General features: G+C 34.1%; 1 protein-coding gene across 5 annotated transcripts in view; it reads right to left on the bottom strand.

Moving 5' to 3' along the window:
- LOC117804235 overlaps window positions 1-27163 on the bottom strand; it is an 852227-nt gene that overhangs the window by 740391 nt on the left and 84673 nt on the right. For all 5 annotated transcript variants that reach the window (XM_034670865.1, XM_034670866.1, XM_034670867.1 and 2 more), the window contains exon 2: window positions 17632-17798. In XM_034670865.1, the coding sequence (XP_034526756.1) occupies window positions 17632-17797 (166 nt within the window). In that variant the 5' untranslated portion in view covers window position 17798. The remainder of the gene's footprint in view (window positions 1-17631; window positions 17799-27163) is intronic.

The following is a 27163-nucleotide window of genomic DNA, read 5'->3' as shown; positions in this document are numbered from 1 at the left end:
CAATCCTTTGCCAATAAGGAGGCCAATTAGTTTCAACTACACTGGTTAGTTTATGTCTGTCTTTATTTTTTTCTAATGGGGGCATTTTCTCTCCATCATTTGGATGATTTTGACCCCCAATTCATTGCAGGTTACTATAAAATGGCTGTCAATCACTTAAAATCACAGCTTAATGCGTACCAAAGCCTGAGGTGAAAAGTTCAATCATTAGCTATTGGAACCATCCAGCTCCCCATTGGGGTGGGTTTTGTAACATTCATAGGAAAACAATAACAATAATAATATTAATAAATTTGAAATAATATTGCAATTCTCTACTGAAAAATAACATAGTCAACTAATTAGCAAGTATAGTTAGCCTCAGTCAACTTCTAGTCTAAAAAAATCATCAATTCCAAACTCCATAACCCATGTGCCTTTCTTGTGTGTATTCATAAAATAATATTTCAGAAAACTTCTGTTTCAGTCAAAAATTAAAATATCTACCTTATTGATATGTGACTTAAATTCCATTTTAGCCTCTATTTCTAGAAGATAAATTCTCACTAACACTAATAAAAGTGCAATGTTTAAAAAGGGGGGAGGGCAAAGAACACCTGAGTTTTTTTTTTAAATTAACAAATGAAAATAATCTGTGCAAATATGATGCCACTAACTCTAATATCTGGAACTCCAGAGGAGAGTGCAGAGATGAAGAAATGCACAACTGATTGACGATAAATACATTATTCCTAGCACAGGTGTGTTAATTTTTCCTCCAAAGTAGAAATAGATGAAGTAATATTTTTCATTCTTCATTATCATTTCTTTCTGAAAAGGAGCTAACAGAGCAGGTTTTATTAGTAGAAAGGGGAACAAAGAGTTTGAGGCATCTAAGGGGCTGTGTATGATGAAGGAGGAAAGATCACAGAGGAGAGACTGATGCTAAAATCTTCCACTGATTTCCTTGGTAATCAGAGTATCTACTATGCTCCAAGTACTCCACCAGGCGCAAGGGTACTGTGGCTTACACACCCTGAAATAAACACTGGATCTCAAAACAACATGCTGGCAATTCTAGATAAATATTTAGACTATAATATTTGGTAAAAACAGATATCTGAGCAATTCATATTTATCTCTACCAAATTCAGAAATTTCAAAATTTAATTTTTTCCTCTGATCTACAAATTCAGAGGTTCATGACTCCAGTTTTCTCTATTCCACCCCTAGAGGGCAGTAGAAAATACAGAAATACTGAGTTTGGCAGCTAAAAAAGGAGGGTAAACAATTTTTAAAGAAGAAGGCAAATTAATTACATTGCATTTTCAAGGACTAACAGCCACTTTTATATGTATAAATCCTCAAAAAGTACTTGGCTTGTTCATAAACCAAAACATTTAATACTATTTGTACTACAGACCACTACAATCATAGTATCAATACTTAGGACAACATTCACAACGTATAGCTTAAAGAATCAGAACTCCAACCAAAACCCATTCCAAAAAAAATATTTTTGAATATACATGAATCACATTTTTTAAAAAAATTCTTTCAAATGTAATAGTATCAGTATTCACACAAAGACCTCTAAGCTTAAAATGACACTGACAAACACTGGCACTGTTAGTAATAATATAAATAATAAATCTCCCTTACACCTAAAGGGATTAGAAAAAACAAACAAACAAACAACAACAACAACAACAACAACAACAACAAAAAACAAAGCCTAAAGCCAGCAGAAGGAAGGAAATACAAAACAACAACAACAACAACAACAACAAAAAACAAAGCCTAAAGCCAGCAGAAGGAAGGAAATACAAAGATTAGAGCAGATATAAACGATACAGAAACTAAAACAAAACAAAACAAAACAAAAACCCAAAACAATAAAACAGATCAATGAAACCAGGAGCTGGTTCTTAGAAAAAATTAATGAAACTGATAAACTTCTAGCCAGACTTACCAAAAAGAAAAAAAAAAGGCCCAAATAAATAAAATCACAAATGGAAGAGGAGAAATAACAACCAATGTCACAGAAATAAACAATTGTAAGAGAATATTATGAGAATCTATATGCCAACAAATTGGACAACCTGAAGAAATGGATAATTCCTAGAAACATAAATTACCAACAATGAAATAGGAAGAAATAGAAAACTTGAAAAGACCAATAACCAAGAAAGAAAGTGAATCAGTAATCAAAAAACTCCCCGCAAACGAAAGTTCAGGGCCAGATAGCTTCGCAGGTGAATTCTAACCAAACATTTAAAGAAGAGTTAATACCTATTCTTCTCAAACTATTCCAAAAAATAGAAAAGGAAGGAAAATTTCTAAAATCATTCTATGAAGCAAGCATCACCGTGATATCAAAACCAGATAAAGACTCCACCAAAAAAAAAAAAAAGAAGAAGAATTATAAGCCAATATCCCAGATGAACATGAATGTAAAAATTCCCAATAAAATGCTAGCAAACTGAATCCAACAATACATTTAAAAAATCATTCACCGTGATCAAGTGGGATTTATTCCTGGGCTGCAAGTATGATTCAATATTCACAAATCAATCAATGTGATATACCACATTAAGAAAAAAAAAAGGGTAAGAATCATTTCAATAGAGGAAGATGAAGCATTTGACAAAGTACAGCATTCATTCATGATAAAAACCATCAGCAAAGTAGGTTTAGAAGGAACATACCTCAACATAATAAAGTCCATATATGAAAAACCCAGAGCTAATATCATCCTCAATGGGGAAAAACTGAGAGATTTTCCTTTATGGTCAGGAACAAGACAGGGATGTCCATTCTCGCTACCGTTATGTTAAACATAGTACTGGAGGTCCTAGCCACAGCAATCAACAACAAAAAGAAATAATAGGTATCCAAATTGGCAGGAAGAAGTAAAACTTTCACTATTTTCAGATGATATGATACTATACATAGAAAACATGAAAGACTCAACCAAAAAATTGCTAGACCTGGGGCGCCTGGGCAGCTCAGTCGGTTAAGCCTCTGTCTCTTGATTTCAACTCAGGTCATAATCTCAGGATTGTGGGATGGAGCCCTGCATTGGGCTCTGCAGTCAGCACAGAGTCAACCTGTCCCTCTCCCACTGCTCCTTCCCCCACTCTCTCTCTCTCAAATAAATAAAAAAATAAAATATTTTAAAAAATTGCTAGAACTGATAAATGAATTCAGCCAACTCAGAGGATACAAAATCAACATATAAAAATCTGTTGCATTTCTACTCACCAATAATGAAGCAGCAGAAAGAGAAATTAAGGAATCAATCCCATTTACAGTTGCACCAAAAACAGTAAGATACCTAGGAATAAACCTAATCAAAGAAGTGAAAGAGCTGTACTCTCAAAACCATAAAACCCTGATGAAAGAAATTGAAGATGACACAAAGAAATAGAAAGACATTCCATGATTACGGATTAGAAGAACAAATATTGTTAAAATGTCTATGCTACCCAAAGCAATCTACACATTTAATGCAATCCTTATCAAAATACCACCAGCATTTTTCACAGAGCTTGACCAAACAATCCTAAAATTTGTGTGAAACCACCGAAGACACTGAATAACAAAACCAATCCTGAATAAGAAAAGCAAAGCTGGACGCATCACAATTCCATACTTCAAGTTATATTACAAAGCTGTAATAATCAAAAGAGTATAGTACTGGCACAAAAACAGACACCTAGATCAAAAGAACAGAACAGAAAACCCAGAAATGAACCCACCACTAAGGTCAATTAATCTTCAACAAAGCAGGAAAAAATATCCAATGGGAAAAAGTCTTTTCAACAAATGGTATTGTGAAAAGTGGACAGCAACATGAAAAAGAATGAAACTAAACCACTTTTTTACACCACACACAAAGATAAAATGGATTAAAGACCTACATGTGAGACCTGAAACCACAAAAATCCTAGAAAACAGGAGAACAGAAGCAGTAACCTCTTTGACATTGGCCATAGCAACTTTTTTTCTAAATGTGTCTCCTGAGGCAAGGGAAACAAAAGCAAAAATAAACTACTGCGACTTGGTCAAAATAAAAATCTCTGCACAATAAAGAAAACAATCAACAACACTAAAAGATAACCTACAGAACACAGAACGGGAGAAGGTATTTGCAAACGACATGTCTGATAAAGGGTTAGTATCTAAAATATGTTTTTAAAAAACTTATAAAATTTACTCAATAACCAAAAAATGAATAATCCAATTAAAAATGGGGTAGAAGACATGAATAGACATTTTTCCCTAGATGACATATAGATGGCCAACAGACACATAAAAAGATGCTCAACATCACTGATCATCAAGGAAATACAAATCAAAACTGCAATGAGATATCACCTCAAACCTGTCAGAATGGTTAAAATCAACAGCACAAGAAATAACAGGTATTGGCAAGGATGTGGAGAAAGGGGAACACTCTTGCGCTGTTGGTGGAAATGCAAACTGGTACTGCCACTATGGAAAACAGTATGGAGGTGCCTCAGAAAGTTAAAAATAGAACTACCCTACAATCCAGCAATTTCACTACTAAGTATTTACCCAAAGAATACAGAGATACTAATTCAAATGGATACATGCACCCCAATGTTAATAGCAGCATTATGTACAATAGCCAAATTATAGAAACAGCCCAAGCACCCATCAACTGATGAATGGATAAATATACACACACACACAATAGAATATTACTCAGCCATTGAAAAAAATGAAATCTTGCCATTTGCAAAGAGATGGATGGATCTAGAGAGTTTAATGTTAAGTGAAATAAGTCAGTCAGAGAAAGACAAGTATAATATGATCTCACTCATATGTGGAATTTGAGAAAAAAACAAATGAGCCAAGAGGAGGAAAAAAAGAGAGAGAGAAAGACAAGCCAAGAAACAAAGATGGTAACAAAAAATGGTTACCAGAGGGGAGGTGTGTGGAGGGATGGGTGAAATAGATGATGGGGATTAAGGACTGCACTTGTGATGAGCACCAGTCTTGTATGGAAATGTTGAGTCATTACACTGTACACCTGAAACTAATATTACACTGCATGTTAACTAACTGGAATTTAAATAAAAACTTAAAAAAAATAAAGACTTATTTAGAAACCCCCCTTGGCACCAAAACAAACAAACAAACAAACATAATGTGTCCTATTTCTGTAGTTGGACGAATTTAATAAAACTATCGAATTGTAAAAAATTAATAATAATAATAATAATAATAATAATAATAAATCTGCATTTCCAGTATGTCTTTGGATGGAATTTACACAGGTATAAGTTTTTTTTTAACTAATGATAACTAATTTTGGACTTTAATAAAAAGTTGCAAAAATAGTACAAAAACTTCCATACACCCTCACCCAGTTTTCCCTAATGTTAACGTCTTAGTCATAGTACAATTGCCAAATCCAGGACATTGATATTTGTACAATACTAACTAAACAACAGAACTTATTCAAATTTCACCAGTTTTTCCACTAACGTCCTTTTTCTGTCCTAGAATCCTATCCAGAAACCCACATTGCATTTAGCTTCCCCCCACTTAGTCTCCTCCAATCTATATTGTTCCTTAATCTTTCCTTTTATAATACGGCCACAGAAGGAATATCATGTTCTAGGCAGTGCATGAAATCTGGGGTTCATGTTACTGACATGTATTGTAACTAGTTATTCTAACTTGGTCACTTGGTTAAGGTGGATGTCTAAGGTTTTTAAAGCTAGAAACTTAATTCTTTTTACTTTTACACCAAAATACACAGCATTTTAGATTTATTTAAGAATAGAAACTTTCATACTATCAGCCAAAAGCTGATATCCAAACAAGTCACTCCATAATATTTCTTGAGGAATAGTATCTGTTAAGCATTATGCCAAGTGGCCTTATTAAGAGGAAAAAGAAATTCCTCGTGTAAATGTTATTGCTTATATTTACCTGTATTTGTAAGACCTGAAAGCACTTCTTCAAATATAAGGACATAAATCCCCTCAGATCATTGCTACATTTGCATTATATCACTCCAGGCATGATGCTTCTTGTCTGCTTGCCCTCCCAGTTCAGCTCAGAATTGTCCAGAACCAAGCAACAAAGAAAACTGACCCTCAACTCATGTTCTCTAGAGTTCCATTATGTGGCATAATTGCAGTAGAATGATCTCAGGTGGGGAGAACAGTTCAATGGGAAATATCTTTAGTTCAAGGGATCTTCCATGGAAACCAAAACAGTGGGTTGGCTCTCAGGACCCAAAACAACGCTTAGAGATATAAAGTGGGTATGAGACACCAGTTCCAGGTGCTGCAAAACCTCCTAGAAGATGCCCAACAGATCCTCCAGGCTATTTCAGCAACCGCTGCCCTCTCTGGTCCTCTAGGATGCCTCTAGTAGAATTATTATCTCCTATGATCTTTATTATCCAGTCCTAATACAATGCACTGTGAAGCATGCCCTGACATCTTACAGTGTACCTCAGAAAGAAGCAATAGCTCCTTGTATTCGAGTCCTACTTCACTTTACCCTCTTCCATCATTCTGATACTTATTTTTTCACAACTTTCTTTCCTAACTTGCTGTGAGTTCTTTAAGGCTATGGATATGGGATATATTCATATTTGCTTCCCCAATGCCAGTAAGCATTGTTCCTGGAACATGCTAATATTCAATAAATGCTTGCCGTGGCATATATTTGTCCCTTGGTTACACATGGTTCCATCAGTTTGTGATACTAGAGAAGATTCCTTTAGCCCTTGTGAATAGGATATATTGAAAGAAAATCCTGTTGAAACAGTCAAGTCATCTGAGGCTTCTAAAAGTAAAGATGAAAAACTTTCCTCACAATATTGCTTTTAAATTTTTTTCCCTTTAAGCTTAATTTTAAAGTCCTACAAAAGCATAGCAAGCTTTGCTCCATTTGAGATTCAATAGAAAATCAAGAATAGAAAGGATGAAAGGCAAAACCGATTTACTTTAGCTATAATTATAGAGGTTAAAGGAAATATGGCTTCTTTCTCTTTAAAAGTACATTAATATACTTCCTTAATCAGGTCAAAAGCTGTATTTGGCCACTGCTTAAATAGCTATAGGCACTATCTTTCTGTTCTATTCTGGCCTAATGTTGGGAATAGCGAGAGGGCACAAAAAACTCATAGAACCTCTACTCAGATGGGAGGTGAGAGCAAGAGCAGAAAGCTCAGCAAGGAGAACGAGAGATACCTCAGAATGACTCTAGCATTGATCCTATAGATTGAGACTACAGGAGGTTGACTTTTAACTCACATTTAACCTATATTCATAGGTATTATTTCCAAATCAGTTGACAGTGAGAAATTAATTAATTAAAAAAGGATTTTCATTTTAGGGCTTTATGTGTGCTTTGTTTCATTTGGAGATGAAAGAAAGATTATTGAAAGCCAAAATTCATACATGCAGATGTTGATTCAGATCAACTTTTTGAAGCATGTTTCTTCCCAGTTAACCCTCTCTCTTACCTTCCCAACCTCCCTCTCTTCCCTCTTCCATTGCATTATCCATCTCTTCCACCCATCCCAGTAACCACAGTTCCACCTCTCATGCAGTTCAAATCATTCTATCTCAAATTTAAAAACTAGATGCGGCCTAAAGACTTTTGTATGCCTCTCACTGTGCTAAATGCTGAAAATACAAAGACAACAACATAACCTCTAAATTCCAGAATGCTTATAAATCTCACCAGGGAAATGAACCTCTCCTCTTGTATAATGAGCCAGAACTATAGAATACAGACATTAACATAGAACTATGAGAAACCTGAAGCAGGGATAACTAACTTAAAGAAATAATTCCAAAACCTAAAAGCTACTAATGAAGTGATAGAAGAGTTATGCAAAATAACAGGAGGGGAGAGAAAAGCTATTCCAAGAGCCTTATACTAACAGAACTCTATAAACCTTTTGCGTGTGTGTGTGTGGTATTAATCTACAGATTTTCAAAAAGAAAAAAAAAATGCTGCACCTTTAGTCTTCTAGAATATGTACCTTTAAGGAAAGGAAAAAGTAAGAAAGCAGGAATAGGTAAAGGTTACATTAGCCCTCCTTTAAAACATGCAATTGTTCCATATGAGTATTTTTAGACCAAAAACCTTCAGGGCAGAGAACTGTGTAATGTGCGTTAACTCTTCTAAAATGATGGCTTCACAACTGACAAACACATAGAACCTGCATTATTGTTGGGATAAATACTGTTCAGATACCTGTAAAGATTTTGGAGTCAATTTGAATGGGTTATCACTAACCCATGACTATGACTGAAGCTACACTTATCCATAGGGGTTATGTTGTTAAACTATTTACTACATTTTTTTCTTATTTTCGGATTAAACTGCTTAGTATTTTCTTTCAAAGAGTGCAGGATTTTGAGTCTCATGAAGTCTCTTCAGTGAGATCAGTGGCAGAAGAGAGCCATGTTTTATGGTTATTATGCTTAGCATGATGGGCTCATGTTCAATCAGCTTTTGCATTTCAGATTCTAAAGGCTAAATTATATATCTTATAATAAATTAGCAACTTACCAAACATATTACTTAGTATAGATCAGACTTGCCTCCAAATTTTGTTAGTCAGGCAAATTTTTAAGTTTTACATCCATGTTTTAAAGTCTACTACAAATGGATTGGTAGATAAGTCACAAATTCAAGTTCATAATTCTGCAGTAAGTCTTCCCCAAACCAATGTTCTGACTCATTTAAACAATGACAAAGTGTTCATTTCTGCATTTTAAAAATTAAACATTTAATTAACTACATTTATTTGAAGTCACCAGAAGTCTCATCATGTCATGTCCACTAAACACATATGATAGCACTTTAGTGGCTTAGAATATTATATCTGTATGTAATCAGCTTCAATTAATAATATATATATACATCTCAGGGAAGAATCTCAATGAATTTTATGCAAAGCAATAATTAAAAATTTAATGACGAGCCAAAGACTATCATATAAGATTCATATTAGAGTTGAATAAAATTTGATTTATTTATCCTAACCTCCCCCAAAATGTCTTGAGACGGAAAAAAAATTGAAACAAAAAAGACCCTATTGGTCATTGTTGAAGCTGTGTGATAGATACATGAAGTTCATTATATTGTCTTCTCTTCGTGCATATATTTGAAATTTTTCACTATAAACAGAAAAAAGCAAATAATTAAGGTTCAAATAGGTATATAGTACTTCCACTTCTGGCAAGATTCAGTAGATGGATTTTTCCTTATTCCTCCTCTGATACACAACTGTAAATCCCAGACATTATATATATACACAAATAACAAACATTAAGACAATGGTAGTGAGAAGGCGGCTGACTCCTGGGGACCATGGGACCTGAGCAACAGTACAGTAGTAAATTTCCTGAATTTTCTTTTTGCCTCGTATATACCAGACTTGGAGATGAAGAAGCTAGAAACTTGGAAACACAAACAGATGCAGATCAAAAATTCCCCCAAAGAAACCTGCTGTCTCAGAAAATGAGCAAGAAAGGGGCAATCAGGCAAGACAAAATGTTTACATAATAATCACCCTACTGCAAGCAACACCACAAGGAAAAACTATGGCTCCAAGAACCAGAAAGATGTCAAACTGAATGAAAGAAAGACAACCAATAGATGCCAACACTGAGATAGCAAAGATGTTAAAATTAAATGGTGAAGATTTTAAAGCAGACTTGACAAAAATGCTTCAACAAGCAATTATAAACATGCTTAAAACAAATGAAAAAAAAAAACATTTCAGTAAAGAAATACAAGGTATTTTTTAAATGGAAATTTTAGAACTGAAAAATACAAAAACTGAAATAAGAAAGCTCAGGTGGGTTCAGAATGTAAGGGACAAAGGAAAGAGTCAGTAAAGTGGAAGATAGAATGACAGGAATTTCCCAGTGTGAATGTGGCCACAGTGGCAAAGGTTGAAGTGATGCAGCCATAAACCAAAGAATGCCAACAGCCATCAAAGGCTGGAGAGTCAAGGAACACATTCTCCCTAGCATCCCTACAGGAAGCACAAACCTATACCTAGATTTCAGCCTAGTGAAACTGATCTCAGACTTCTAGCCTCCAGAACTGTAAGGGAACACAAATTTCTATTGTTTTAAGCCACCAAATTAATGGTAATCTGTTACAGCAGCTAGAAGAAATTAATACAGCAGAATATACTTTCTTATCAAATATACATGGAACATTCTCCAAGACAGGCCATATACTCAGCCACAAAATGATACTAAATAAATTTAAAAGGACATAAATCATACAAAGTATGTTCTCCAACCACCATGAAACAAAATTAGAAATCAGTAACAGAAAGAAATTTGGAAGACTCACAAATTAGTGGAAATTAAACAACATACCCTAAATAACCACTGGATGAAAGAAGAAATCAAAAGGGAAATAAGAAAATATTTTTAGATGAATGAAAATCAAGATAAAATATAACAAAACTTATGGAATGGACCTAAAGCAGTGCTTAGATATAAATGTATAGCTGTAAATGTATAAGAAAAAGGCAGACAGTTCACTCAGTTGACTAGAGCATGCTGCTAATAAAAAAGAAGAAAAATTTCAAATCAATAACCTAAACTTCTACCTAGAGATACCAGGTGGAAAAAGACAAAACATACCTAAAATAAGCAGGAAAAAAAGGAAATAATAAAGATTAGAGTAAAAATTAACAAAATAAACAATAGGAAAACAATTCTAAAAAAATCAATGAAACCAAAAGCTGGTGCTTTTTAAAAAAAATTAAGAAAATTGACAAAACTTTAACTAAATTGACCAAAAAGTAGAAAACTCAAATTACTAGAATTAGTAACATTAATACTGATATTACAGAAATGTAGTAAGAAGAATACTAGGAGCAACTGTATACCTATAAATTAGACAGCTTAGGTGAAATGTTCAAATCCCCAAAAAGACAAAAGTACTGAAATTGACCCAAGAAGTAATGTATAGTCTGAGCAGAACTGCAACAAATAAAGAGATTGAGTTAGTAATCAAAAACCTAATCTCAAAGAAAATCCTAGGACCAGGTGGCTTTATTTTGAATTCTATCATACATTTAAAGAAAAATTAATAATAATTCTTCATAAACTGCCCCAAAGAATATAAATGTAAGAACCACTTCCCAACTGGTTTCATGAAGCCAGTGTTACTGTGATAACCAAAAAATGACATAGTCCCTGACTTTAGAATATTAGTCCTTCTAGGAGAGGGGCCATTAATCAAGCAAAGTACACAAGATGATGTAAATTTACATAGGTAAATCAGTGCTCTCAAGGACTGAAATCTGCTACCATGAGTATGGGTAATGAGTGTTATCAGGTGGAATAAAAAAAAAAAACTACCTACCAATATATTTTATAAATATGGATGCAGAAATGCTCAATGAAATATTAGCAAACCAAATCTAGCAACATATAAAAAGAATTATACATCATAACCAAGAGGAATTGAAAACATTCAAAGTGCATTATGTAATTATAATGAGAGCAAACTAGAAATCAATAACTAAAGCATAATAAAAAAAATTACAAGCATTTAAAAACTAACCAACACACTTCTAAAAAATCTGTGGTTCAAAGAGGGAATCTGAAGGAAAAATAATAATAATCTGAATAATTTGAACGTTGATCTGAATGAAAATGAAAATACAATATATGAAAATTTGTGGGACACAGCTAAAGTAGTACTAAGAGGAGAATTTATAACAATTATATATTTGTAACAAATTTGTAACAAATCCATGATGCATATATTAGAAAAAATGAAAAGTCTCAATAATCTAAGCTCCTGCTTCTAGAACTTAAAAAAAGAAAGCAAAATAAACTCAAAGCCAGCAGAGAGAAGAATATAATAAAAATAAGAGCAGAAATCAACAAAATTGAAAACAAAAACAACATAGAAAATAAGTGAAATAAAGAGCTGGTTCTTTGAAAAGATAAAATTGGCAAACCTCTAAAAGACAAAGAAAAAAAGAAAAAAGACATAAATTGTCAACATCTATAATGAAACAAGGGCTATCACTACAGACTGTGAAGAGATCAAACGGATAATAATATTACAAACAACTTTATAAACATAGGTTTGACAACTTAGACAAGATGGACCATTTCTTTGAAAGACACAAATTATCAAAACTCAAAATTTCTCATGAATACATGTGCAAAAAATCCTTCACAAAATTTTAGCAAATAGAATTCAGCAATATATAAAAAGAATTATATACCGGGTTTATTTCAGGGACTCAGAATTGGTTCAATATTCAAAATTCAATCACTATTATCCACAACATTAAAAAAAAAAATCACAAGACCATACGAATCAATGCAGGAAAAGCATTTGACAATATTCATCACCCATTCATGATAAAAAAAAATCGCTCAGAAAAATAGGAATAGATGAGAATTTACTCAACTCTATAAAGAGCATCTATATAAAAAAAGAAAAAAAACTATAGCCAACATTATACTTAATGGTACAAGTCTGAATACTTCTCCCTGGTATCAGGAGTAAGGCAAGAATGTCTACTCTCACAACTCTTACTCAACACATGCTACAAATTGTATTCAATACAATAAGGCAAAAAAAGGAAATGAAGGCTTCCAGACCAATAAGGAAGAAAGAAAACTGTTCTTAAGTGCCAAAATCATGACTGTCTACATAAAAAATCTCAAAGAATCTACCAAAAGAAAACTTGCTAAAATGAATAAGTGAGCTCAGCAAGGTCATAGGATACAAGCTAAACAGATAAAAATCAATTCTATTTCTATGCACTAATAATGAACATATGGACAAGATTTTTAAAATAATACCATATATATACACACCAAAAAGATGCAAATACTTAGGTATACATATAAAACATGTACAGGACTTACGTATTCTATATCCTCACTATATCAAAGTCAATATCCTGGTTAAGATGTAATGCTATAGTTTTGCAGATGCTACCATTGGGGAATACTGAGTAAAGCATACACAGAATCTCTGTGTATTATTTCTTACAATTGCATGGGAATCTACAATTACTTCTAAATAAAAAGTGGAATTTTTTAGGGCACCTGGGTGGCTCAGTCGATAAGCGTCTGCCTTCGGCTCAGGTCATGATCCCAGGGTCCTGGGATCAAGCCCTGCATCAGGCTCCCTGCTCAGCGGGAAGCCTACTTCTCCCTCTCCCACTCCCCCTGCTTGTGTTCCCTCTCTCGCTGTGTCTCTCTCTCTCTCTGTCAAATAAATAAAATCTTTATTTAAAAAAAAAGTGGAATTTTTTAAAAGGGCATGTAGAAAGCTAGCATGGCACACTTCTGGATGCTCTTCTCTAAACTCTGATGTTTCTGTAGGAATACAAACATGGATAACAGAAAAACTTGGATTTAAGTCCTTGTTCTGCCATGCATCCTCATTTGTAAAACAGGTATAAAATAATAATACCTGCCTCAGAAGACTGCTTTTTGTTTTTGCTCCTGTTTTTTCAGAAGACTGTTTTTAGGACTAACTGAGATAATGTTTGCAAAGTGCCTGGTAGGAAAGTTAAACGTAAAATTAATAAAGTGTTTTGCAAGAAGAGTTAAACCTTCAATCTAATAACATCATAATGATAGGTATAGCTATTGACTACATCCCTTAGGAATTTCTTCTTTCTCATACTGATGCTCTTTAAACCATTATTCTGGCTTCTCCTTCATGACACTATCTGCTTCCAATCATTTCTCTGGTCCACCATCCAAGATAGTCACAAAAAAATACACCCAAAACTCGTAATGCATCTTTACCTACCCTCCACCCTGCTTTTATTCTTACATCCTCTACAGGTGTTAATATCCCCTTAGTTACCAAATCCAGAATCACTGCAGAGATTGTAAACTGATAGCTATAGGCTTAATCCAGGTGGAAGGTGAGTGTTGACTATGTCGTACAGGTTTGTCTGTTGTTTTTAATTACCATCATTTCAAAATGAATGGATTTTAAATGAGAAGCCAAATTTAAGACTCTCTTTTGGAAACAGAATACAATATAACAGAGCAGAGGGCATATTTTTAAATGGCAGAAGTCCACTGAAGCCTCAAGGCAACTGCCTTCTTTAAACTAGACATGTGTTCTACAATTTACCACAATCTACACTACTCCCTAGTGTCTTGCATATGGTCCATAAATTAATTACTTAACTGTTTTTCCTTTAATCGTTTGAATTTATAATCTCCATAAGAGGGTTATTTGGACACCCCCTCAGTCCAGAGACCACCAGAAATGAGCCAGTTACATACAGTTCCTGTAAATTCTCCAATCTGACCTTGGAGGATCCAACTACCAAACTGGTTCAGACCTTAAGTATCTCCCTTTTGTACTGCTAGAAAGTGATTCTCCTTATTTCTCATTTCTTTCCTATCCAATCTATTCCCTATACTGCCTCCAGAGTTATTTTCTTCAAAACACACCAAAAGGTAGTATACTATGTTGGTGAGAACAAGTATGGTGAAACTACACTATCTGGGTTCAACTCTCACCTCTGCAACTTATTAGCTGTGAACCTTGACTTCAGCTTTAGACATGTTGAGTTTGTAGTCCCTATAAGCCGTCAGTGAAGCTGACTAGCAAGCTTTAGAAAATGGGGGAACAAAAGTAAGAGTAGTTTATAAAAAACAATAATAAAATAAAATAAATAAAAGTAAGAGTAGTGTTGGTTAATCAGAGAGTGGTGTAAGAGTCCAAAGCCTTTGAGGATAGAGAAGAGCAAGTACTAGGCCTTGTCAGAGGCAATTATCAACTCTGCCTTTGGACAATTACAAGCCACCTCTATGCCCATCTCCATCCCTAGTCACATTTATCTTCATATTTTGTATTGCTGATTTATTATTATTTTTGATAGTGTTGATAACGATGATGTAGGGTGCAATAAAGTTTGTAGAGGCCTTTCACCAGTGCTATTTCACTCAATCTTCACAAGAAATCTGTCAGAAATACATGAGAACTCTCATTCCCATTTTTCAGATGAGGAAACAGGATATGAAGGGTTAAACAGCTTCCATTATGTAACTTCAACTAGTGACAAAGTGTATTCCAAACATATATTCTGACTCTTAAGTCTTAACCATATTCATACTATTAGGCTCAGTGTTCAACTTCAGGATACAGCCAGAGAAGGGGTTGTCTTTCACTAAATCACCAATTCAAACTAATCTACTTATTTTCTTGAAAACTAATTGGATTCAACATAACTGAAGTTATGTGGAGATTCGCATTGTTTGGTCTCCTGTAAAATGAGCTGTATTGTAAATACACATACAATATACGTATATATAAAACCCTGTGTTAGAACCCAAGCAATGAGTCAGAAACTCTGCGTTTGAATCCCAGCTCTACCATTTAGCAACTGTGAAACTTTAAGTAGGTTATCTAATCTCTGAGACCCAGGATTCTGATATGTGAATTGGAGATAATAGTATCTATCTACTTCTTTAGGTTGTTGTAAAGCAACAGTAATTTAAAACCTATAAACTACTTAGAACAATTATTACTGTTAAATTTAAAAATACTATTATATGTCTTGTATTATTTGGCCTCAAGAATTTTGTTCCCTCAATAACACACAAATAAATATATAATAAAGAAGATGATAAACAGAAATGTTAGGCTAAAGTCTATGGAGGGAACAAAATTTCCCAAACCTCATTCACAGATGAATGGTGAAACTGTAACTTCAGGAGACTAACCATGTTGTTTTCTAATTTATATTCAGAAGCCATAGTCCTAAATGATCACTACTGAAATTAAGTTGCCATGCCTTTTTATAAGGTAGGTTTTAAGAAGAAAAACAAATGTTATCATGTGCCTTTAAGCACAGTGCAAGTGATGGTTATAAAGTAACAACAGGCACAAACTTTCCAAGTAACTCAAATTCCAACATTCAGTAGTATCCATACATTTTCTATAGACATTAAAAGGATCTGAGATGGAGATAACTGTATGAGACATATCTAAAAAAGGCACTTTTATGCAGAGAATTTAAGCTTACCTCTTTTAGCTTTAAACATAAAAAGCAGAGAAAGCAGCAATCATTTTTAAATGAATTACCCTTTTCACATTTGAGGATTTATTGAGCTGTAGTGACTTAATTCAATTTAGATGTTGGAAAATATTTATATTTATATTGGAGCATTTCATTTCAAAAAGTATATACTATTTAAAAATCAAATAAAAGGAATGTATCAGTGCTATTTGAGCAAAAAACCCTTAAGTCAAGCTCTACCTAAACCCCATCCATTAAATTGGTCACTAAATGTGGGTAGGTATTTAAATTTTGTAAAACTAAATATATACCCTACTACCTTACATATCTTATAATGCCTTCCATAGTACTTTTTAAAATGCAACTAGAAACCCACCCACCAAGGAGTATTTAGCACTTGGTCCAAATGAGAAAATCATTTTTTAATACCATCAATAAAAAGTTTAAGTCAAAGTTTGAAAAAAAAGCCTATATTGAGGCAATTTCATTTAAGGCTAAGATCTAAGTTGTATTCTACACTGACTCAAAAAAAAATTTAATGACTTAGTATATAAACAATGTTGGTAAGAAGATATTTAGAAAATAAGATAAATTGATAGGAGTTAAATGATGACCATTCAAAAGATTATCACAAAACCATATATTACCAGTTGCCAGTTAGAGATCTGGAAAATGCATTTTTAAGGGTGTTAATATCCAGCTCACAAATCATCAACACAGAATGATTATTTATCATGTTTCTATGGGGAAAATGCAGGTTGAAAAAAATACCTCACTTAATTACAAAAATATCTTGTTTTGTTTTGTTTTAATCTAGGAGTTCCCATTATACAAAACATAAAAGTTAAGAAAAAGTCAGGTTTAATCGCATATGCAGGTAACTACAAAACAGTACTTCCCTTACTACACATTGGAATTTAGTGTCAATAATTACTCATTTAAATCAATAATTGAATGAAACTTTATGAAAAGTTTAAAATGCAATTTCATTGTTCTGCAGAACATTTAATACCTGGAACTGGGCCTACCAAAGATAATCCTTCATGATGGATTAAACAATTTACAAGCAATCCTATAGATCTAGGATGTGGAGTCATCCATGATTTGTTAGAGGCAGGGGTCTGATCTCAGGCAAGCAAGAGTGAGCTATGGGTAAGCCTAGCTCTCTATCACACTCACTGTCTGATTTTGTTGCTCTAGACATGATTGCAAGTACAGTAATGCTTTTAAGTGATTGATCTATTTATTTTAGCTTTGCTTCTTTGTGTAAGTTGGCCATCAGAAAAAGTTTAACTGCTAGCAATTACAATAGAATAAAAATATAAAGTCTTAGAAGGCAAATGTTGTCTGAAAATAGAAGTTTAGAATTAATTAAAGAATAGAATACAAACTGCAACAGCCCCACATAGGCTTAGATCTTAGGCACTGATAAATCCACCATAAGTGAGTGTTCCAATAGTGAAAAACTCATTCATCAGGTAATGGATAGAACTTCAGTGAAAATTGAAACATGGTTAATTTGCCTGTATATGTGACTATTTGTGGGAATCATGACTTTCAGAAGAAATGTGATTTATGAGAAAGCCGGCACTCACCCTGTGGCGAAGCAACAGTTACTGAAGATTCCATCATCATGAGCAAAGTTTGGTCAAAGAATCTTAAGAAAAAAATTTTTTTTTTTCTTTTTGCGTGGTAGGAAGATAATGAAGGGAAGCAGACTAGCCACCGTGCAGAAGCATTTTCTTCTAGGTTGAACAACATCCTAAAAGAAAAGGACAGAAAATACTCAATGAGACCCTAACCAACTTCCACTGAAAAGAACACCTCTGGGAACCTATGCACCTCAGAAGAAATTGTGAACGTTAGAGCAGGAGGAAAAATCTGCTCTTCCGATCCGTGCCCCTGCTGTAGGGCCGGTGATTAAGCTAGGCTTTTTCTGTCCTCCTTTAAACCCTAGGGCATTAAAGGGCAAACATAAGGCCTCTCATACATGAATTGGCAGTTCAATGAGGCCTTGGTTCACAGCCAACACTTGTGCAGACTGATTTCCTAAGTGTTGTGAGCCAAAAATTGAACAATATCTTGCTTTGCTGAACGTCAATTAAAGATTCTGTTCATCAAAGATACTGCAAAGGGCCATCCACAGCGTTTGAGCTAGTACATTTAAGTTGAAGTCGTACAATTTATTTCCAAAATAGGTAGTATTTTTTAAGGTTTAATAAATCATTTAATTTCTTTATTTGTAGACTCACTGAGGGTTTACCTAGTTTTTTATACTTCAATGTATTCTATTAAAATACATACAGAATATATAAATATGCATGTACTGTATCACCTTCTAAAAATACTACCTTACTATTTACCAGTCTAAATAATGCTAATCTCAAATTGACGTTTTCTCATTTTTTAATAACTAAATATATCCAAAGATCTTTTAGGTTTTTATAAATATTCCCTTACAATATTATTTCAACCATTGCTTTTCTACTTACAAAAGTTTTTTTTTAAAAAAAATATAGAGGAAAAGTTTATCCTGATCTTCAACTGAAGTATCCAAAGTATCTGGAAGTATAAAAGTTTGAATAGACATTTTTATTGAAAATATTATTTTTTAACTCAAAGTTTTCTTTAGTCACATTTCTTTTAAATGAACTATGCTCTACCTAAAGCTACATTTCTATTCACAATTTCCACTTTTTTTTTCCTCTCTTCCTTTGGTATCCTGGAAAATAGACTGCATCTTATAAAAGAGTACCATCATATTTACCTCAAATCATTTGTTCTCAAATGTCTTTGTTACACCAATACAACTGAAAAACATGACTCAATCAGAATTAGTGGTTTGCTAGCCAGTGATTTCAAGATGATAGAAAAAAAATCCTCTAATGTTAAAATAAACAAACAATCCATGTGAAAGGAAACATTAACTCTTCAGATTAGCCTATAAAAGGCCATTTAAAAAATTTCTTTTGGTTTTGTTTGGAAGGAAGTTCATTTGCTTATATTTTATTTTTTTACATTTCTTATTTTTGTGACTTTTTGTACTTATCAATTCACATATTTCAGGCTTAAATTGCCCAAAGGCACCAATGCAAACATAAAAAAGGTAGCTAAAATACATAAAACACAGCAGCAGTCATCAGCATATATTACAATACCAACTAGTGCTTGTAAAGATGCTTCCAAACTCAATGGGTTGGATTTTCCTGCCAAGAATAATTAAGGCCTACACAAAACTCCACAAGTTTTCTTGTCACCAGTTAATGAACCTCAGAATTAATTTCCACAGTGCTGTAGCTATTCTGAGTTGTCCATATAGAAAAAAAGACCTAAACTGTTGAGGAATTTATAGATCATAAAGCACCTTGAAATATACTTGGAAACAAACAATACTGAATGCACCAGTATGAGTGAATACCTACTAAATATAGTATTTATATTTCAAGATCAGTGGCTTCACAGTTACCTCACCTAAAGTAATGCAAGTTCTCTCTCTTCTCATTTTAATGGATAGGGATGGTGGGGTGGGAGTAGGAGTTTTTGTGTGTTTTGGTAGTGAAGGGAACAGCCTAAAAGTATAACAGACATATGAAGAGATGTTCAACATCTCTTAACATCAGAGAAATACATATCAAAACCACGGTGAGATACCATCTCACTTCTGTTAGAATGGCTAAAATTAACACAAGAATCAATAGATGTTGGCCAGGATGTAGAGAAAGAACACTCTAGCACTGTTGGTGGGAATGCAAACTGGTGCAGCCACTCTGTAGAACAGTATGTTAAGCAGCTTTTTTTAACAAAAAGTTAAAAATAGAACTACCCTATGACCCAGAATTGCACTACTAGGTATTTACACAAAGTATACAAAAATATGGATTTGAAGAGGTACATTCAGCCTGATGTTTATAGCAGCATTATTAACAATAGCCAAACTATGGAAAGAGCCCAAATGTCCATCAACTGATGAATATATATATATATATATATATATATATATATATATCACATCTTCTTTATTCACACACACACACACACACACACACACACTAGAATATTACTCAGCCATCAGAAAGAATGAAATCTTGCCATTTGCAACAACATGGATGGAGTTAGAGTGTATTATTCTAAGCAAAATAAGTCAGTCAGAGAAAGACAAATACCATATGATTTCACTTACATGTGGAATTTAAGAAACAAAACAGATGAACATATGGGAGGCGGAAAAAAGGAAAAAGAAAAAAAGAGAGAGGGAAAAAAACCATAATAGACTCTTAAAGATAGAGAACAAACTGGGGGTTGAGGGAGGGACGTGGGTGGGGGCATGGTCTAGATGGGTGGTATTAAGGAGGGCGCTTGTTATGATAAGCACGGGTGCTGTATGTAAGTAATGAATCACTGAATTCTACTCCTGAAACCAATATTGTACTGTATGGTAACTACCTGGAATTTAAATAAAAATTTGAGTGCACCTGGGTGGCTCAGTCAGTTAAGCATCTGCCTTCAGCTCAAGTCGTGACCCCAGGGTCCTGGGATCAAGCCCCAAGTTGGGCTCCCTGAATAGCAGGGAGTCTGCTTCTCCTTTTTTTTCTGCCCCTCCTCCTGCTCATGCTCACTCTCTCTCTCTCTCTCTCAAATAAGCCAATAAAATCTTTAAAAATAAATAAATAAATATTTGAAAAGAAAAAAAAAGAGAAAGTAACAGCGTATAAGATAGAAAGGCCAAACACAAAAGGATTTTTACAATCGGAAATACATTTTAGATCAAATTTATTGACCAGATATATTGAGTACCTCCTGTCAGCGAAAGGAGCATTTCTCCAGGAAACCATGGGTTAGCCATATACTAAGTGGTGAAATTACACCAGAGCTACCACTCCGTGCATGCACTACACTTTACAGTCTAAGAGTGCTTTCGAACTCATGAACTCTGTTATGTTCATGGCATCAGCTCTGTGAATTAATAGGTATCATAATTATCCTCATTCTGTGGATAAAGAAACTGAGGCTCAGAGCCACATATTTATTCCAAGAAACCAACATACAGAAGAAGGTCATTTTGCTTCAAGTTCCAAACCATATTCTGGAGTACCACTGACTGGCCCTGTCCCGTTACACACTGACACTCTGTGACCTGGCTGTCCCGCAGCCTGAGACTATACCACTTTCCAAGGCACAATGCCACCTCTGCATGGAACAGCACAGGAAGCAAAGTACTGGCTCCACTACTTCTTGGTTAGATTATCTTGAATTCCAGTTCTAGGGACAGTTTGTAACAGGCACCTTAAGAAACAGCTTGGAAAATTAAATTAAATGCAGTTTTAAAAAACTGCATTGCAAATCATGAAATGCTGCATAAAACTTAATCCATTTAATATACAAATATTAAATGTCTTCCATGTGGCAGGTACTATGAATATAATGATTAGCAAAACATATATGGTTTCTCACCTCCTGATCTGGTTGATGGTTACTAGTCTGGATGATGATCATTAGTGATTTAGGTTGATTAGTACACTTAAACAGAAATCTGTGATAAAGTAGCATTTTCATAAAACCAAGACCAGAAGCAAAATGAGTAACAGAAAGAGCACAGAATGTGTGAGAAGATAGTTACATTTATTTACCCCACCGGCTGGATGCTTAGAGTACAGTGTCTTGTTTAAGACACATAGCAAAGAAATCATGTGAACAATTTGGAAATGATTCATAGGCAAGCTACAAATATGGTTAATTGGTTGGAAAATAACATCTGTAGAAAAAAATTTAAAGGACCATGCTTTTTAACCTAGAAAACAAAAAAATTAAAAGAAGCTTAATAAGAGTTGTCAGATGAATTCAGTTATGTAAATTTTTTCTTTCTGCCTCCACTGAAGACAAAGAAACTCAAGCCGAAGCATAAAGGTTTGGTTAGATTGGAAGGGAGGCAAGGGGATCCTACTGCCAGAGTTCTTAAATAAATGATTACCCTAAAAATTAAATTGAAAAATGTTCTTCCTCTCTTTTTTTTTTTCAGTAATAAGTGACATTCTCTTGTCAGAAATTGTGTGGATATGGGGGGAATAAATTCAGTGATTTCTCAAGGCCCCACAAGCCCTACCACTATTAGTTGGTGCTTACTTCTCTACAATTAAATAAAAGGATCCATTATCTTTCATTCAAATTTATTCTGAAAAAGAGTGGGACAGGGAAGGAGGAGCTGGCTTTAACAATTATCTTCATTTTTATTAAAGAACACTGCATGGAAATTAGACAGTTGTTCTACATGTCCTTGGAGGCCAATGCCACAAAGAACTAGCTTAAGTGAGAGAACATGGAAGATTTGGGTTAAAGGGCTCCTAAATACCAGGCAGGGAAAAGCAGAGTGGATCAGCGAGCACGTACTTAACATTAGCAGGGTTGGACAACTGAGAACATAAGTACCAAGTAGAAATAGATTCCACCCTAACAGAGGACATGTGTTATTCCAAATACATGACATAACTTTTTTTTTTTTTCTAAGATTTTATTTTTCAGTAATCTCTACACCCAATGTGAGGCTCAAACTCACAACCCTGAGATCAAGAGTCACATGTTCTACTGACTGCCAGAGGCCCCACATGCCAGCCAGGGGCCCCAATATTACATAACTTTTTAAATTAATACTTCAATCTGCTTTTCAGTACATTTTCCATAGTGTCAACTCAATATCATGATTTTTATCTCTTCCTTTTTTTTTTTTTAATTTATCTGGAAAACAAAGATCTAGCTAAATTCCTCCCCAACCACACCCACTGAGAGCATCAGAGGAGTCTAGCATTGGTTGCTGTGGTATGAAATAAAACATTTTAAATATTCAAAAAAAATCTATTATGTATCCATAATGCCTACTTCAGCAGTTTGGAGACAATTATTATGTAGGAATTCTACTTATATTCTATTTATTTATACCCCACCTCTTTTTTTTAAAGGATTTGAGATTGCTTTCAATAAAAGACATAATAAGGTTAAAAAAACAGACACATAAAATCAAGAAAAGGCAAAAAAAAGAGAACTCAAGTGTGCTAATTGTAAGGGTTTGTTTTAAAAGCAGTTGTAACTGATCTTTAAACTTGGTTCCTGCCACACAAAGTAAAAAGAGCAATACAGTATAATAAAGACTTTATAATGATCCCAGTAAAGAAACATTCTGATTTCAAAGGGAGAAAAGTGTCTTATAATACTAGTTACTGATTTCAACTTTTCTGAAAATAATAGGATTATGTGTTCACTGAAGATAATTTGGAGAGTACAAAAAACATAGAAAAGGGGGGGGGGAATCTTCCAAAATCCTACCCTCAGAAGCAGCCTTTTTTTTTTTTTTTTTTACCACTTCAAGAAATTCCCTTCCAATCTCTTTTCTGTGCAGTCCACATGATTCAAATCAAAGTATTTAATTTTGAAATCTTTGTTTCAGTTGACATGATGTTTAATTAAGACACGACTCTTTTTCATGACTGCATAATGCTTTGTTATGTGAATATAGTATATTAACCATTCCTTTAATGTAAACTATTCATATCATTTCTAAGTTTTTACAATTATAAATAACGCTTTATTAGGGCACCTGGCTGGCTCAGTTGGTAGAGCTTGTGACTCTTGATCACAGGGTTGTGAGTTCAAGCCCTACGTTGGTGTAGAGATTATTTAAATAAAATCTTTTTAAAAAATAATACTTTATTGGACATCTTTATGCATAAATATTTATCTTCATCTCTGAGAATTTCTTGTAGGGGTTACTCCTAAAATTGAAATTACTTGGTCAATGGGTATAAACATTTTAAAGATTCTTCATATGGTTTTTCTATTAAAGACAATCATCCCAATGGAGTGCTATGCAGCTGTGCAAAAAAGTGAGGGAGATTACTGTGAACGGATACAGAATGATCTCCAGATAATATTGGTAGATGTAAAAAAAAAAAAAAAAGGAAAGAAAAAAGAAAAATAACATAGTACAAAAAAACCACATATATGTATTTTTCCTTAATTTTCATTCTTTGTTATCCCCCCCCAAATCTATCTTGAAAGGGCTTCTACCAGTCAAATTTGAAACAATAAATAATGAATGGAAAGCCATTTTTAAAAATAGGAATTCATGAATCCATACAGACAAATGAAGGATAAGGAAAAAGGTGTTTTTGCTTACAATAGAGTGCTGAGGGCCAACTGATAAATACAAAGGAAGTACTGAATGAAAATGAGTATTTATAACCATCATTGCGAAGTTTGAAAAGAGCAGAATCATCAATGGTTGCTAAATCTCAGGGGAGGTTTTATGAAGAGTAGAATATTTATGTGATCTTAAAGTGTAAAAAGCACAGAAAAAAACAATAATTACGCTATGGAGAAATCAGACCACCCTCGATCAGGTAAACAAATTAACATTACCAGTGAGGGTCAGATAAACATCATGTGCCTTTAGATGTGGTCATCTGAGAAGTACACATCTGGTTTCAATCGAGAATGTATAGATTAGAATAATAAGAATCATTAGACAATGACAATGTGAAATGTTCTACTGAAAAGAGGATAGTCTATATTCTTCAAAGATGTCAAGGTCATAAAGACAAAGTAGGGCTGTGGAAATGTTCTAGATTAAGGGAGGCTAAAGAGACATGACAATTTAGTGCAATACCTAATCTGAGACTGAAACCTATCCTGTACTGAAAGGAAAGAAATTGCTATTAAAGATTATTGAGTCAATTGAGAAAATTATAGAATGAATGGTAGATCTGATAAAAATTATCACATCAATATTAAATTCACTAACACCAATAACTGTACCATGAATATTTAAGAGAATATTCCTAAGGTAATACACTCTGATGTGTTCAGGTCTAAAGGGTCATGATGTGTGTATTATCTTAGCCTCAAATAGTTCCACAAGATAGTTATAAATCAAATGGAGTAGTAGGGATGCCTGGGTGGCTCAGTCAGTTAAGCATCTGCCTTCAGCTTGGGTCATGATCTCACGGTCCTGGGATTGAGCTCTGCGTTGGGTTCCTGGTTTGGCAGGAAGGCTGCTTCTCCCTCCGCCTCTCCCCCTCCACCCCCCCACCCCCCGCCTGCGTGCTCTCTCTCTCAAATAAATTCTTTAAAAAAATCAAATGGAGTAATATATTAACAATAGATGGATCTGGATAAAAGTTATACAAGTGTTCTGTGTACTAATCACATTCTTGCAATCTTTCTATAAGCATGAAATTATTTGCAAATAAAAAGTTAAAAAATTTAATTAAAACATTGATTGTTCCAACTTACTCTCCTACCAACAATTGGAAGGAAGTACCTCCCTCATTTCTTCCTTACCAATAAAGTATTTTTTTTTTGTAATCTGCTATTTTGATAGGAAGAAATAGTATTTTATGTACATTTATTTGCTACTAATGAGGTTGAAATGTGTCTATATGCTTATGAAAAATTTGTATTTTTCTTACCTATAAATGATTTTCTTTCTCATTTCCAGGCACAATTCTCTTAAATAAATGATTATAACTTCAGTAAGTCCACTGACTCATGAATGTTGTCATGAACAAGATCTTCAACTGTATTTTCATAGAATATTCAGAATTGGGTTTTATAGCATTGTTCCCTCCAGTAAATTCAATGAAGTCGAAGGTATAATTTAGTGTAGGCAAGAGGTCACTCTGCAAGAGGTCATTCCCTTCCAGAGGGGCCCGTTTTCATTTTTTTTAAATACCCATGCACTCCAGGTAGATCGCCACTAGGCGGGAATAGTGCACAGCGCTGTAGTAGCTTCTGTAGAAGCTTCTGGAACACTTCAATCAGTTTACATCTAAGAAGCAGTCATTCACTCATTCATTCAATGAACCTACAAGTCTTTTTTCCAGGTACTGTGTTAGACTGCGGATTTTTTGCACTTGTTGCCTTATATATTTTAAAATATGAATTATTATTTTAATCAGAACTAATTTCATTTTTGAAAATTATTTCAAAATGTAACTATTTGAACAAATATCAAATATACTTAAGTTTTTTTAAAAAAATTTAAATCCTATGATCATTAATATTGTGCCTCACTATATGTTAGCTATCCAATTAGCAGCTCAGTCTATCCCTATAGATTACCAAATGCAATGCACTGTTTTTCACTCTGGACTCTTTAACCTAAGATCAAAACAATTTCTACCTTCCTTCCTGGGTTAGTCAACTCTCTGAATTCTCCCAGTTTAAGAAAGAGGCCTCAAGGAATAGGAGGCTGTCCACACCTCTCTAATGGTCTCACTAATGCTGCTCACCTCACAGACCTCAAATCTGTTTTCAGGTAACATGACACCATTTAGGCCAAGGAGGTGGTCGTTCTTTCTTTCAGAAACAGTTGTTCTTTCACCCAATCAAAAGGAGCCATTGATCTATTTTTTTATACATAAATACTTTAGTTTTCTTCATGACACTAACTCCTTCTATTAGAACTTTTTCATTTAAGGGGCGCCTGGGTGGTGCAGTCAGTTAAGCAACTGACTCTTGGTTTTGGCTTAGGTCATGATCTCAGGGTCATGGGGTCAAACTCAGAGTTGGGTTCTGCGCTCAGCACTGAGTCTGCTTAAAACTCTCTCTGCCCCTCTGCTCTCCACACATGTGCATGCTCTCCCTGTAAAATAAATACATAAATCTTTTTTTAAATAACTTTTTTCATTTAAAAATAAAATATAATTATTTACTAAGTAACAGACCTGTAACTCAACCACTTAGCAACAAGCCTCACATTTTAATTGGACAATGAAATTTAACAGTTGTAAACAATTTGAGTGAACAAGAGGAAGTCAGAGGGTGCCAAAAAAATTATCACATCATACTTGTATTACTTGAATTTTAATATATTAAGTAGACCAAGAAAGTATGATGATATATTAGGCAAATATAAATACCTCTTTTTAATAAATAGTTTTGATTTTGAATAACGCAAGTAGCCAGCCATCTGATTTTCTTTACTGAGAGGTTTCCTTTTGAAAATTATCCCTTCATCCTTATGTCTTTGAATGCTCTACTATGTGATATGTATTTAAAAATTAATATCTATGGGGTGCCTGGGTGGCTCAGTTGTTAAGTGTCTGCCTTGGGCTCAGGTCATGATCCCAGGGTACAGGG

This window comes from Ailuropoda melanoleuca, chromosome 10, assembly GCF_002007445.2.
Source record: "Ailuropoda melanoleuca isolate Jingjing chromosome 10, ASM200744v2, whole genome shotgun sequence".
Classification (NCBI taxonomy): domain Eukaryota; kingdom Metazoa; phylum Chordata; class Mammalia; order Carnivora; family Ursidae; genus Ailuropoda; species Ailuropoda melanoleuca.
Note: the sequence above shows the minus strand (reverse complement) of the source record. Positions and strands in the feature narration are given on the sequence as shown.